Raw genomic sequence first — 12444 nt, 5'->3', positions numbered from 1 at the left:
TGACCCTGCGACACTCTAAATGAAGAAATAATTTCAAAGATCAAAGATAGCGTTTATTTAAAGGACTACACAACAACTACGCAGAACCCTCATGAACACCAAGTCCAACAGTCCTGGGGGGGTTTCACATTGACATACGCACTTGGTAGAGGAACCAGGGGGTTTAGCAGTTGCATGTCATGCTACTGTGCACATTTCAGCAAATTTTTTTATTCCAATTTTTTAAAAGGGTTTCTGGGATCACGTAGCCTCTCCCCAGTGGCAGTGACGTAAAAATACCGGTTGTTTGTGGCTAAGCCAGAATGATAGATGAAGCTTCTGTGGGTTGGTCTTGACTCTAAAAGTGACTTTTTCACTAACAGCAAAAGACTTCTCGCAGCTGAAACTATTTCCAGCAACCGTGATAACTTTTAGAACTTACAAGGGAGCTGTCATGTTCTCACAAAGTATCTTAAGTATAGGTGAAAAGGTAGCGCAGAAGGCTTTGGAAAGAAGACAGTTCAGTTGCTGGATGAATCTCCACTACACCAGTCTCTTCTGATTAGGAAGTTGCTCTACAAGAATATATTTATTCTTTATTGTGAGGACAGGGTCTGGACTCCTGTACTGGAGTACCAGGGTAACAACTGTCAAACATAATATCAAAGATATCCCCCCCAATTCTCTACAGTCTCAATCTATCACAAGTAATATGTTCCATGAAATCTTCTGAAGCACAAAAGTGGGCATTATCCTTCTTCACACACCTTCTGTGAATCAGGAGGAGGCACTCTGTGACCAGTTAGAAATAGACTTTAAAGACAAATTTAGAGCAAGCGCTGAAGGCTCATAGCGCTGGCGCAATTCTGTGTATTGTGACAACAGCCATCACACATAGACAGGAGCCCCCTGGAGACTTGTCTTGATGAGCGCGAATGAGATGTGAAGGATTTAGTTCCTGTGTTTTTTTCTTACATAAGTCAGTGAGTTACCATCCAATTCCATGTTCTTGAATGTAAGAAATAACATTGTTTAAATTATTATTAAATTATTTATTAAAACCTAAACCATTACTCTTTAAGTCCATCTGCCTTTTTCAACTGAACCCTGTGTGTCAGAATAATTGTCTCCTAATCGAAGCAGAAAGGATGGTCCTATATTCACTTATCTCCATAATGAAAATGGTGCCATCATCGTTCTCAGCATATACATGGAAATTCTGAGATGATAAAATCTATTGTTGATTGCATTGTTAGTGGAAGGGCTGGAGGCATCCTAACAGATGTCACTGAAATTAAATACGGTTTGGGTTTTTTTGCTCTTAAACCTTGCATTTATCTCTCTGTATCCAATTACCTGGTGGTGTATGGTCTATATTTTATCGTAAAAGATTGTGTGAGCCGAGTGTCAGCCACAGCACATACATCACACTTGCCACCATCAGTCTTTGATTGCGTCCTCCTGCTACTGCTGCTCCACCCCCCTACTGTTTTTTTTAACCTACACAGCAAATCCAAGCTGGAAGCAGGAAGAAAAGAGTAGGGGTGAAAAAAGACTTTCTAGTACCAGAACCAACCACAGATACGCTCAGCATATGGGTCTGCACAGCATGAATTGGATTACTGTCTGAAAAATGCAGTTAATTCCACTTGAAGGTGCGCCCCTTCACTTTATATCAGGGTGATAGCACTGACTGATTGATCGTTGTAAGGTGTGCAGTGAAGATGGTGTTCAGCATTCCACAGCCGACACGATGAGGATGCAGTGCAAGATTTATGTAAATTATTAGAATTATTTTGCTTTCGATTTTATAGCTAGAATCAGTACTTCTTCTATATTACAAATAGGTCTAACATAATGCTGCACATTCACTGTAGCTCCTTGCATTTAAAGCTCTTTCCAGAAAAGTGAACGATGCAGAATTCAAATCTGTCAGCACTCTCAATTATGCATGCACATACCTTATTCCTCGTAACCACCCACCTCTAATCACCTTTAGTCTGTGTCATGAATATTGCAGCATTCATCCTCTCTGTTCTGTCGGGAAATGTGTCACACGAGAAATGGCATCCTTTTAGCACTAGTGATTGTTTAACTATCCATCTGGCGGCAAATAGACACAGTGGTCAAAAGAAAGTGTTTTAATACAAATTCAGCCTGTCAGTTCTTTCGCTGTCCTCCTCTTCCACCACATATGTAGTCAAATTGTTGAATGTAGCAGAGAATGGCTTATTTGAATACCAGCCCATAGCTCAATGGTATCAACCCATGCTATACAACCTCATACGGTGTTCTCCTATTGTCAATGTTTGAGAATTGTCTACAGCCTGCACTGAATTTCCCTCTTGTCTCAAAAGAAGATAATAGAATTTTGTGTGAATTTGAGTAGTCGAACTCATCAGTGTGACAGACAAATTTTATGCTCTAACAAAATTCCTTGCCTTGTCTCTGTGTCTCCCCAGGTAACCGATAAGATGGCAGCCGGGGAAGCGACTGGGCACAGCTACCTGGTGGCTTGCTGGCAGCCCATTCTGATCCTGATGCTGGGAACTGTGCTGTCTGGCTCCACCACAGGCTGTCCGTCCCGCTGTGAGTGCAATGTTCAAGAGCGCTCTGTGATGTGCCACCGCAAGAAGCTCATGACAGTTCCTGAGGGCATTCCTGCAGAAACCAAACTGCTGGACCTCAGTAAGAACCGCATTAGAACCATCAACCCAGACGAGTTTGCCAACTTTGCCAACCTGGAACACCTGGAGCTCAGTGAAAACACAATCTCCACCATTGAACCTGGAGCGTTCAACAACCTTTACGGCTTGCGGACATTGGGGTTGCGTAGCAACAAGCTTAAGCTTATCCAGCTCGGTGTCTTCACAGGCCTGAGCAATCTCACGCAGCTGGACATAAGTGAGAACAAGATCGTGATCCTGCTGGACTACATGTTCCAGGATTTGTACAACCTACGGTCTTTAGAGGTGGGTGATAACGACCTGGTTTTCATCTCCCACCGGGCTTTTCATGGCCTGAGTAGCCTTGAGCACCTGAGTCTTGAGAAGTGCAACTTGTCCTCTGTGCCAACAGAGGCTTTTACCCACCTCCACAGTTTGATCACTCTCAGGCTGCGCCACCTCAATATCAATGTCATACGGGATTACTCCTTTAAACGGCTCTATCGGCTGAAAGTGTTGGAAATAGCCAATTGGCCATATTTGGATACGATGACCCCAAATTGCTTGTACGGATTAAATCTCACCTCCCTGACCATTGCAAACGCCAACCTGACCACAATTCCTTATGTAGCCCTGAGGCACTTGGTTTATTTACGCTTTCTTAATCTTTCATATAACCCTATCCATACCATTGAGGGGAATAAGCTCCATGATCTTCTGCGTCTGCAGGAATTTCACCTGGTAGGTGGCAGACTGGCAATGATTGAGCCCTACTCTTTCCGTGGTCTAAACTACCTGAAGATTCTAAATGTGTCTGGAAACTCTCTTACTACTTTGGAGGAGTCTGCTTTCCATTCAGTTGGCAACCTGGAAACCCTTGCCTTGTATGATAATCCCTTGGCCTGTGACTGCCGACTGTTATGGGTTTTCCGACGGCGCTGGAGACTGAACTTTAACCGGCAGCAGCCTACCTGTGCCTCCCCTGAGTTTGTCCAAGGCAAAGAATTTAAAGACTTCCCTGATGTTCTGCAGCCAAACTACTTCACGTGCCGCAAGTCTAGGATTAGGGATCGCAAACCACAGCAGAAATTTGTTGATGAGGGAGCCATTGTTCATTTTGCTTGCCAAGCAGATGGAGATCCTGCTCCAGTGATAATGTGGCTTTCCCCGCAGAAAAAGTTTATCACCACCAAGACAATTGGAAGGCTCTCAGTGTTGCCAGATGGTACCCTTGAGGTGCGCTATGCCCAGATTCAAGACAATGGTACATATGTGTGTATAGCTAGCAACGCTGGCGGAAATGACACCTCTCTTGCTCACCTGCACATCCATAGCTACTCGCCTGACTGGCCACACCAGCCCAACAAGACTTTTGCCTTCATTTCCAACCAGCCCACAGAAACTGGTGCTAACGGTACAAGAGCCAATGTTCCTTTCCCCTTTGATATAAAGACACTGATCATTGCGACCACAATGGGCTTCATCTCATTTCTCGGTGTCGTCTTGTTTTGCCTGGTGCTGCTCTTCCTCTGGAGCAGAGGTAAAGGCAACACTAAGCACAACATCGAGATCGAGTATGTGCCACGGAAATCGGACGCTGGCATGAGCAGCAGCACAGTCGATGCTCCTCGCAAGTTTAACATGAAAATGATTTAACGGAGCTGTGGAATTTATTCATTTTGAACTCAAAAATAAGACAAATGGAAAAGAAGACATTATCTTTCCACTCCTACAAACCTGTGGATCCTGGTCTGTGAACATAGAGTAATATGTTTTTTCCTGACTGATGTACTGAAGAGGAGGGCACTTCCTGACTTTATCAAGTGAGAGGGAATGAAAGCACACCCAGTGTTACTGTGCATTGGTGGTTTCTACAAGGCCTGTGAAGGGCATTAATTGAAAGTCAGATTTGTCATAAGCAGTTCATATTTCTGTGGATTTATACCGGGATAAATATACCAGAAAAGAAAAACACTTCAAGCAGCCAGAATGCGAGGAGCAGATCGTATTTTGGCCATTGCTGTTTTTTGTCTGTATTTTTTATTTAGTGTTTGTTTTGTTGTTTCCGAGGTTAGATGTCAAGTTTTGACTGAGATTTGTATGGGTTGATGAGCACATTTATACAACGTTGATGCATTTCAAGTACATGATCATTACAATTCATCAGTGTTACATTTGTGAATACTATGTGCTACATATGGTCTTTTTTGTTTCTTACAGTGATGATTGTTCTGTAATCAATCAATGTATATCTGTGTCACAATACCTGATGAAAATTATTGCAAATGTGTGCCCCAGGAATTAGCAGAAATACACAATATATTATATTAAAGGAAGAACAAAACTGTTTATAAAACATATTTGAATATCACAGCAGCTAATTAATAGCCCTCTTCCCGACCAAAAAAATTCAATGATTTGTACTGTAAAACAGTTTGCATTGGTCATTATGTGGCCTGAAAAACCGAATGATATACAAAAATAGGTGCTCTGAAAATACATAAATTCAGTCAAATAGGGATGCATCAGTGTAACTATTACTATTGAAACCAATTATCAGTACTGTGCTGTAAAAATCAGCCTGATGTCTGTTACAAGAATTTTATTTTTAGAAAGATAAATGATATTTAGTATTAGATTATTGAAAAGTAGCAGGAAATCCTGTTGTTAAATATGGCTCTTGGTATACGATTTTAGCACTGGGGAATTTCTCTAATAGAACATTTTGAGCCCAGTATCTGATATCCGTATCAGTGTCACTCATCCCTGATCTTCAGATGAAACAGAAGGAAATGTGAGATGTCGTTGTTAGATGCTCTGTACCTACAATAGATGCAGCATCTATCCTACAGTTTTGCGAGCAAACAGAATGGTTTGCATTAGTACCTTGATACTGCAGGCTCTTATCCCTGACTTTAAATGGCATTTCAAAAATGATTATGTAATGGTATTATTTGTGCTCAACATGATTGGGAGGAATAAAAGTTGTGGTGCTCATGTTTTTTGGATACAATGTGCTCCTCAAGCTGTAGAATATTTCTTTCATTGCTGGTTATTTTTCTTGATTGTTTAATGAAATCAATGATTTATTTATGCCGATGCTCCCCCCATTAAAGCCATGGAAATATTACCTTCCAGGATCATTTACAGGTTTGCTATTCCCCAGAAATGTGCAATGTTTGTCAGGGGAAAAAGAACTGTGCATATCACGCTCCCAGTTGGCCCTGCATATAAAATCTGAGGTTACAGCCTTACCTTCTCAAGAACACACTGTGGACAGCTGGGCTTTGCAAACGTGTGCGAGGATAAAGGCTAAGTTATTTATGATGGATGACATTACAGACAACGACACAGTAATGGGATGGAAGTATGGACAGAATATGCAGATGGGAGGGGTGACACAGATGGTTTCACCCATGGAGCAATCTGAAGCAGCTTTGGTGTAATCCGTTTTGCATAAAGGAAAAAAAAAACACTGAATATGGCTCATGGTTCTCCCTCTTGCTGATTATGAATGCTCTCTTCGTTCAAAGTGTGGCTACTGTACCTAGCCTTTTTGGTCCCGAGTGATCTCGGGATTCTGTTCTTTTTTTGTTTCTGTTATTCCTTTTTTTTTATTTTGACCCTGGACTATATTGACCATGTAGTCCAAGCCAACTTTTTACAAAAAAAAAAGGTACTAAAAAAGAAATCTATGGAAAATACATTCAAATTGTTCTGTGCAATAAAGGTAATATGCAGATTTTTTTTTTAATTAACAAAATTTTGTTGATGTTGAATTGTTGAGAATATGGTATGTTGTATTAAACAATCTATGGACTTTTTTAAACACATCATGGTCCTATCTTAATTTATAGGTGTGGTTTGTGAACGTCATTAATGACAACTGTGTATCTGTGGGGTTTAAATCACATTGGTTCCTGCCAATTACACATTGATGACTCCCTTAATATTTTCACTCACAGGCCACCCTCATATCTTCTCCATGAATACATACATAGATAAAATCAAATTTATTTTAAAGACAGCAAGAGTGAAATATCCCCCTTTAATGTTTTGCTGGCCACGCACCAGTTGAAGTCTAGCTGATCATCTGCGTTTATTTCTTGTGTATCAGTGACCAAAATTATGTTTGATTTCTTTGATTGAATACCTCATTAAACGATGACGCAGACTGCAATGTAATTTAACATCATACGTTTCAGTGCTAATTACTTGTTTACAGGGGCATTGGTAGTTCACTTATTTCCTTGCCTGGCCTCTAAACATTAATTAACCACCATTAGTAAAGGATCGCACACATTGGTGTGTTTGGAGAATATTTTTAATTTACTCTGTACACAATCTTAAAGAGAAAATCTTGGTTGAGTAATAATTAGTAAGTGAAGTTTCTAAATGAAACAAAAAATAGAAGCTGTTTAACATTGAATACAAGTTTTATTCTGGGATGTCTTTTAGCGAAACATGAGCAAATTAGGTTACCCTTTGAAGGTTATGGGAAATGACCAGGGATACGACTAGGACAGCCTAGTTTCACGAAACACGGTGCTGCTCTGCATTAAGTTTGGATCTCTGTCCCATTCCTTTTTATTTCACATCGTTGCTTCCTTGGTTAGGACTCCATGGGGACTTTTGACGTTCTTTTTTCCCCTCAAGCTGTATCAAAGCATGCTCATTTATCTTCTGACTTGAAAACAGACAGGCAGAATAGAAGAGGAGAGAAGCTATTCTTGAGGCCTCGGAGCCCTGGGGAGTAATGGAGACATCCATTGTTTTCGTTCCTCAGATATTAGATCTGTGCTTAAAATTCTAGGTCAGGAACAAGCTGATGGATTCTGACACTGTGCGACAAGTCGTCTCTCCTCAACTGAGCATGAAAATGCAGACACACCTCTGGGTGTTCCTTACACTCATCCAAATCCATGTGCTTAATGGCATTTGGGAAACACTGCATGTAAGCAAACAAAAGTGTGAATTTGCTGTTGGCGGCGCCGCTGTCACACAATAGAAGCTTCAGATGCCTAAAATAAAAAGCAAGTCTGTTGAGATTTATGTTTAGATGTGGAATCTAAACTAATGGCTGGAAGGCTTTTTCTCATATCCATATCAAAGGGCCTAATTTAAGCCTTAGTTTAGGTCTGGCTTTCCATATTACACCTACTGTATGTTAATTCCCCTATATTTTTGTCACCGTCAGTCAAACCGTACTTACACATACTTCAGCAATGCTAGCCAATTAGTTAAAACACAAGCTAATTCCAATAGTTATTGAATGGAAAAGGCATAATTGAACGGGAATCAAATGTACTCTTCATTTTATCTGAAACGCCACTCCTCTAATTGAAAGGGCTTAAATCTTAATCACTTTAATTAGGGAGCTGCATCAAAGTAAATATTGTATATTAGTGTTACAATTAATGCTGGCAATATCTACATGGTTGTAGATTGCAGCATATAAAGGTATAGGTATAATGTTTAGGTACAATAAAAAGCCCTTTTGGCAGCTATATATAAGTATATGATTCATCCATACAGTTGAACAGTAAATGTATTATTTAAACTATACCTGTAATACAGTATGGCAGGTGGAATTATATACGTAGTCTGTTATTAACCATTTATTGTTAAAGGCGCAATATGCAATAATTGGCCATTTGTCGAATTCATACGCAAAACAAATAGGGGGCAGCTGCTGTTAGCTAGTTAGCTCAGTTAGCCATGCAGGGAACTGGGAGCTTGGCCTTGTGGGTATTTACATCACTAGCACAGGAGCATTGGACAAGGATGGGTTGGGGCTAGCTTAGATTAGCATGCTAACTTCAGTAGATATCTCTGCAACACAATACAGACATCACAATATCATAACTCTCATTTCTCCACTTCCTGTTGATAATTTTAGTTTTTTTTTTTTAATGTTGTCAACTAAAATTCTTACATATTGCACCTTAAATAGGAAGAATTATTATTTTCAAAAATAGAAGTGTTACAGTAACTTGTCTCTGTCCTGCTTATAACTGCTCAGTCACTCAAGATACTGTTGTATACAGAAGATACTGTATACAAAGAAAAGCTCTCCGGTCCTAATGGGTCTATAAAAGGACTATACTACAACCAACACAAGTCATAATCATTCTTCTGAAAGTGGCAACTCACATATTCAAGTTGTCAAAATGATAAACATTAGAGGAGCAGCATAAATTGTTAGATAGATTTACTGTAATTTGGCTATTGCAATTACAAAACCCAAACCATCTTCTCATAAATAGGTGAAATATTATATAAGTATAAGCATGTTATTATAAGCATTGAAATGCCTGTTATGCTAGTGTAAAAAAAAAAACTGTATAAAGATGTAATGGGATGAATTCAGCTTAGAACAATGGAACTTATTACGCTGAACTTAGAGTGGTGTGGTTGTTTGGAGTTTATTGCTTCACGTTGTAAAATTTCATCTGCTGCAAATAGTCATTTTCACGCATCATTTAAGGCGAAATGGGATATAGCAGCAAACAAAATTTGAAGATAAAAACAGAAAAACATGAAGTTAAGTTTCACATAGCCTGAAAGCTTTTCAGAAAGTCACATGGGACAACTTTGTTCTTTTTTCTTTTTTTAAATGATCACTTCAGTTTTTATTTTATTTTTTCTATATCGATTGCCTATACAATTACTTTCTGAACAACATCGTTGGACTGTGGCATATCAAAAATGGACCTTTACATCATTTGCTTTTTCTATCATCTCAGGCTGAGCACTTCATGTACTGTACATGGAAAAAAAGAGGAACGAGTAGAGGATTAACTAAACAGATTTCCAAATATCAGATGATCTCATGATGATTTGACTGACAAGGGAATGTTATTACTTAATACACAGGGTGCACAGGCTGATGTGTAAAACAAATGTTCCATAACTTTGCCCTGAAAAACAATTCTGAGAAATAGTGATGATATAAGCGACTGACTTGTTTTGACACAAAATATGAATCAAACCACATGAGTATTAGCACCGATATCATTTAATGTGGTTTTGTCCCTTGGTTTTATCAAAAGATATATTGGAAATAAGAAAAAATACAAACAATATGGAATCACCAATATGAATATGATTTAAAACTAACATCACATTCAGTATAACAGCTTTAATGTGAACATACACACCGTGACTACTTCCTACTTTTGAAAAAACCCCAAGGCTGAACAGTTTGCAGCTCTTCTAAGGAGACTGGACACACACAACAAAGCAGGAGTGTCTCGTCTTGTTTCAGTGAAAGTCAAAATCAAAGCAGCAACATCCTTTGTTCAGGAGTGAGTAGCGGCATGTCGGTTTCTGGAGGCTGTTGACTGAATTTCTCTCTTCAGGATTGTCGGGAAACTGGACATGACAGTTTATTTTGTTACCTACTTCCACTGACTGGATGATAAAGTGAAGAGGCTACCATACAAGCTAGACAGTGGCAGGCCTGTTTTATATCATTGTTAGCTTGGACACTGCTTGACGGAAAAAGGCCCAAATCCCATATTAACTTGTCCTGCACATCCTCAAGTACATTTATTGGATGATTTCATGGTCAAAATGACCTTCTGTTTACCACAGGATGCTCACTGGCTCAGCAGATACTGGGATTCCACAGCAAACACAAAAATATGAACATGAACTTAATGAAGTGGAATAAAAAAAAAATATATCAAGTATATTTTTGAAATGCATATGCAAACTTGTTTATAGGTAATTAACTACATGAGTATACACATATATATTTTGAACTTATCTTTTTAGAATTATTTTTTCAAATATACATATTTAAATATATGAATGTGGAAATTGCTCTCTGCCGTAGTAGATGAGTAAATTTGCATACTTTCACTTCCAGGAAAAGAAAATGTTTTCAACTCCCAATCCATTTTCCCAAAATATCCAGAGTAATTACCATATGATGTGTGCGAAAGATAGCTTTCATGAGTTATCTATTTATATTGTGACATAATATTCAGAATATTCATATTTATTTAATATGCTTTAAGTTGAACAGTGGGTGAGACTTTGATCCTTCTGGGTTCAGGGGTTTATGTCTGGTGTGGTTCCCATGAGGGGACTTAGCTGTTGCTTTGATGTTGAGCAGACAGTTCTGCATAGTCAATAAACACTTCCCCGAGAACTACTGCTAAAAAAGAGAAAAGAAAAGCCACCTGACTCCCCTCTGTTACTTGCTTTTCACTGCTTTGCTATTGTTTTGCCATCTTGGCGGGCTCGTGGCTATCTAGCATGCACCAGGATGGCGTCCAAACAGGCGATCTGTTGAGGCCCATTTTTGCCTGGGCCATATGCCACAGTCCACGTCTCTGTAGGCAACTCAATCTACCCTCCTTATTTATTTAACAACCCCATGAAAGAGTCATGAGTCCCCAATTCAAACGATGTGACAGCCAAAAGACTGCATCTGTCTGCCATTAAAACCATCTTTTTGGCAGCCTGCTAAAACAGACTCACTGCTGGCGAATGACTATGCTGAACCTAAAATATGTGCTCACTTTAGGGGACAGAGTGTCTGCCGGCAGATGTGTTTCCAAGGTGATCTGGGCAATTATTATCAAGGTAAATAGGTGAGGAGGTAAGGGGCCAATCCATCCTATAATTCTGTTCTATTTCCAATTCCCCTGCGTAAGGCCTGAATATGCCACTGTGAAATAATTGAGAGCTCAGTTGTTGTTTCACCTTGGAGTGGCTAACCAGTCTGCAAATAATTTGGCTTCTGCCTACTTGCCTCAAGGACAGCACGCTGCTGAAATTTGATGGGGCAGCTGAGGCAGGTGCCATTGCAAGATAGACGATGTGATCTGATGAAAACAGCACAGCCAGGCTCCTGCTCCCATTTGTCAGCATTGTTCCGAGATATCTGCAGGTAAGTATGGGTTTCATTTTTCATTATTTTCCCCATCTGCCTTCTGATATTGTGTTTTTGTCTGTCTGGGTAGATTTCCAGAGCTCCTGCCATCATGTTATCTCAGTGTTGCTAAAGCAAACAACAGAAAATACTAGGATTTATCGATGCAAAATCAGGAATGTTAAGGAATCTGTTATTATTTATCATAGTTATACTATAAGTAAAAAAATGAAATAATGACAAACTGTAGTTGGTATGAGTGTGGTTGTGATTTATGCGGAATTTGAAAAAGAGTTTTGACACACTTGAATCATGGAAAATTAATAATTGCTTTTTTGCTAAAGGGAGAGTCTGGATATTTTGTATTCTACTTCCATTTGTCTGACTCACCAGTAAATTGACTGTTGGTATATAGCTGTAATTGGGCGCCTATTTCAGGTGGCACTTCCCTCATCCTTCCGCTATCTGTCTGTTACTTTAATCAAAATCCACATCCCTCAACGTGAAACAACAACCTCCAAGCTAGCAACCTGCATGCTGAAAATAGCAAGTTACCTAAACACTTACCAGGTCACTAATGGTTAGAAACTAAACAAGGAGGTAACAGGTGCAGCCACATCTTTCTCCAATGCTGACACACTTCCATTAAGATTCAAACAAGAATGTGCAGACTCAATGCAACAGAGGCAGAGATATCCTGTCCTTTAGCTCCAATAACAAAACAAAAAACTTGTTTCCACACCAAAGCTTTGATAACTTAGTGAACTTTTCAGATTTGACAGAAGGTCAAAGGGATTAATACCTTTCAGAACATATTTTGATAATACCAATACGTGTTAAGTAAATACTGTTTTTAATAGGCTGTTTTGTACAAATGTGGAAAAACTTTGGTATAACTTGACTGTTCACCGAAGT

At 39.4% G+C, this 12444-nt stretch overlaps 1 protein-coding gene across 1 annotated transcript; it reads left to right on the top strand.

Annotated features, from left to right (window-relative positions):
* Positions 1 to 2435: 2435 nt before the first annotated feature.
* Positions 2436 to 4301, top strand: lingo1a (leucine rich repeat and Ig domain containing 1a). Its single transcript, XM_073472582.1, has one exon. The coding sequence runs from the start codon at positions 2454 to 2456 to the stop codon at positions 4299 to 4301; it is 1848 nt and encodes a 615-aa protein (XP_073328683.1). The 5' UTR covers positions 2436 to 2453.
* The last annotated feature ends 8143 nt before the right edge of the window (positions 4302 to 12444 follow it).

This window comes from Pagrus major, chromosome 8 (assembly GCF_040436345.1).
Source record: "Pagrus major chromosome 8, Pma_NU_1.0".
In the NCBI taxonomy this organism is placed as follows: Eukaryota; Metazoa; Chordata; class Actinopteri; order Spariformes; family Sparidae; genus Pagrus; species Pagrus major.
The sequence above is the reverse complement of the archived record's forward strand: the minus strand, read 5'-3'. Positions and strand labels throughout refer to the sequence as shown.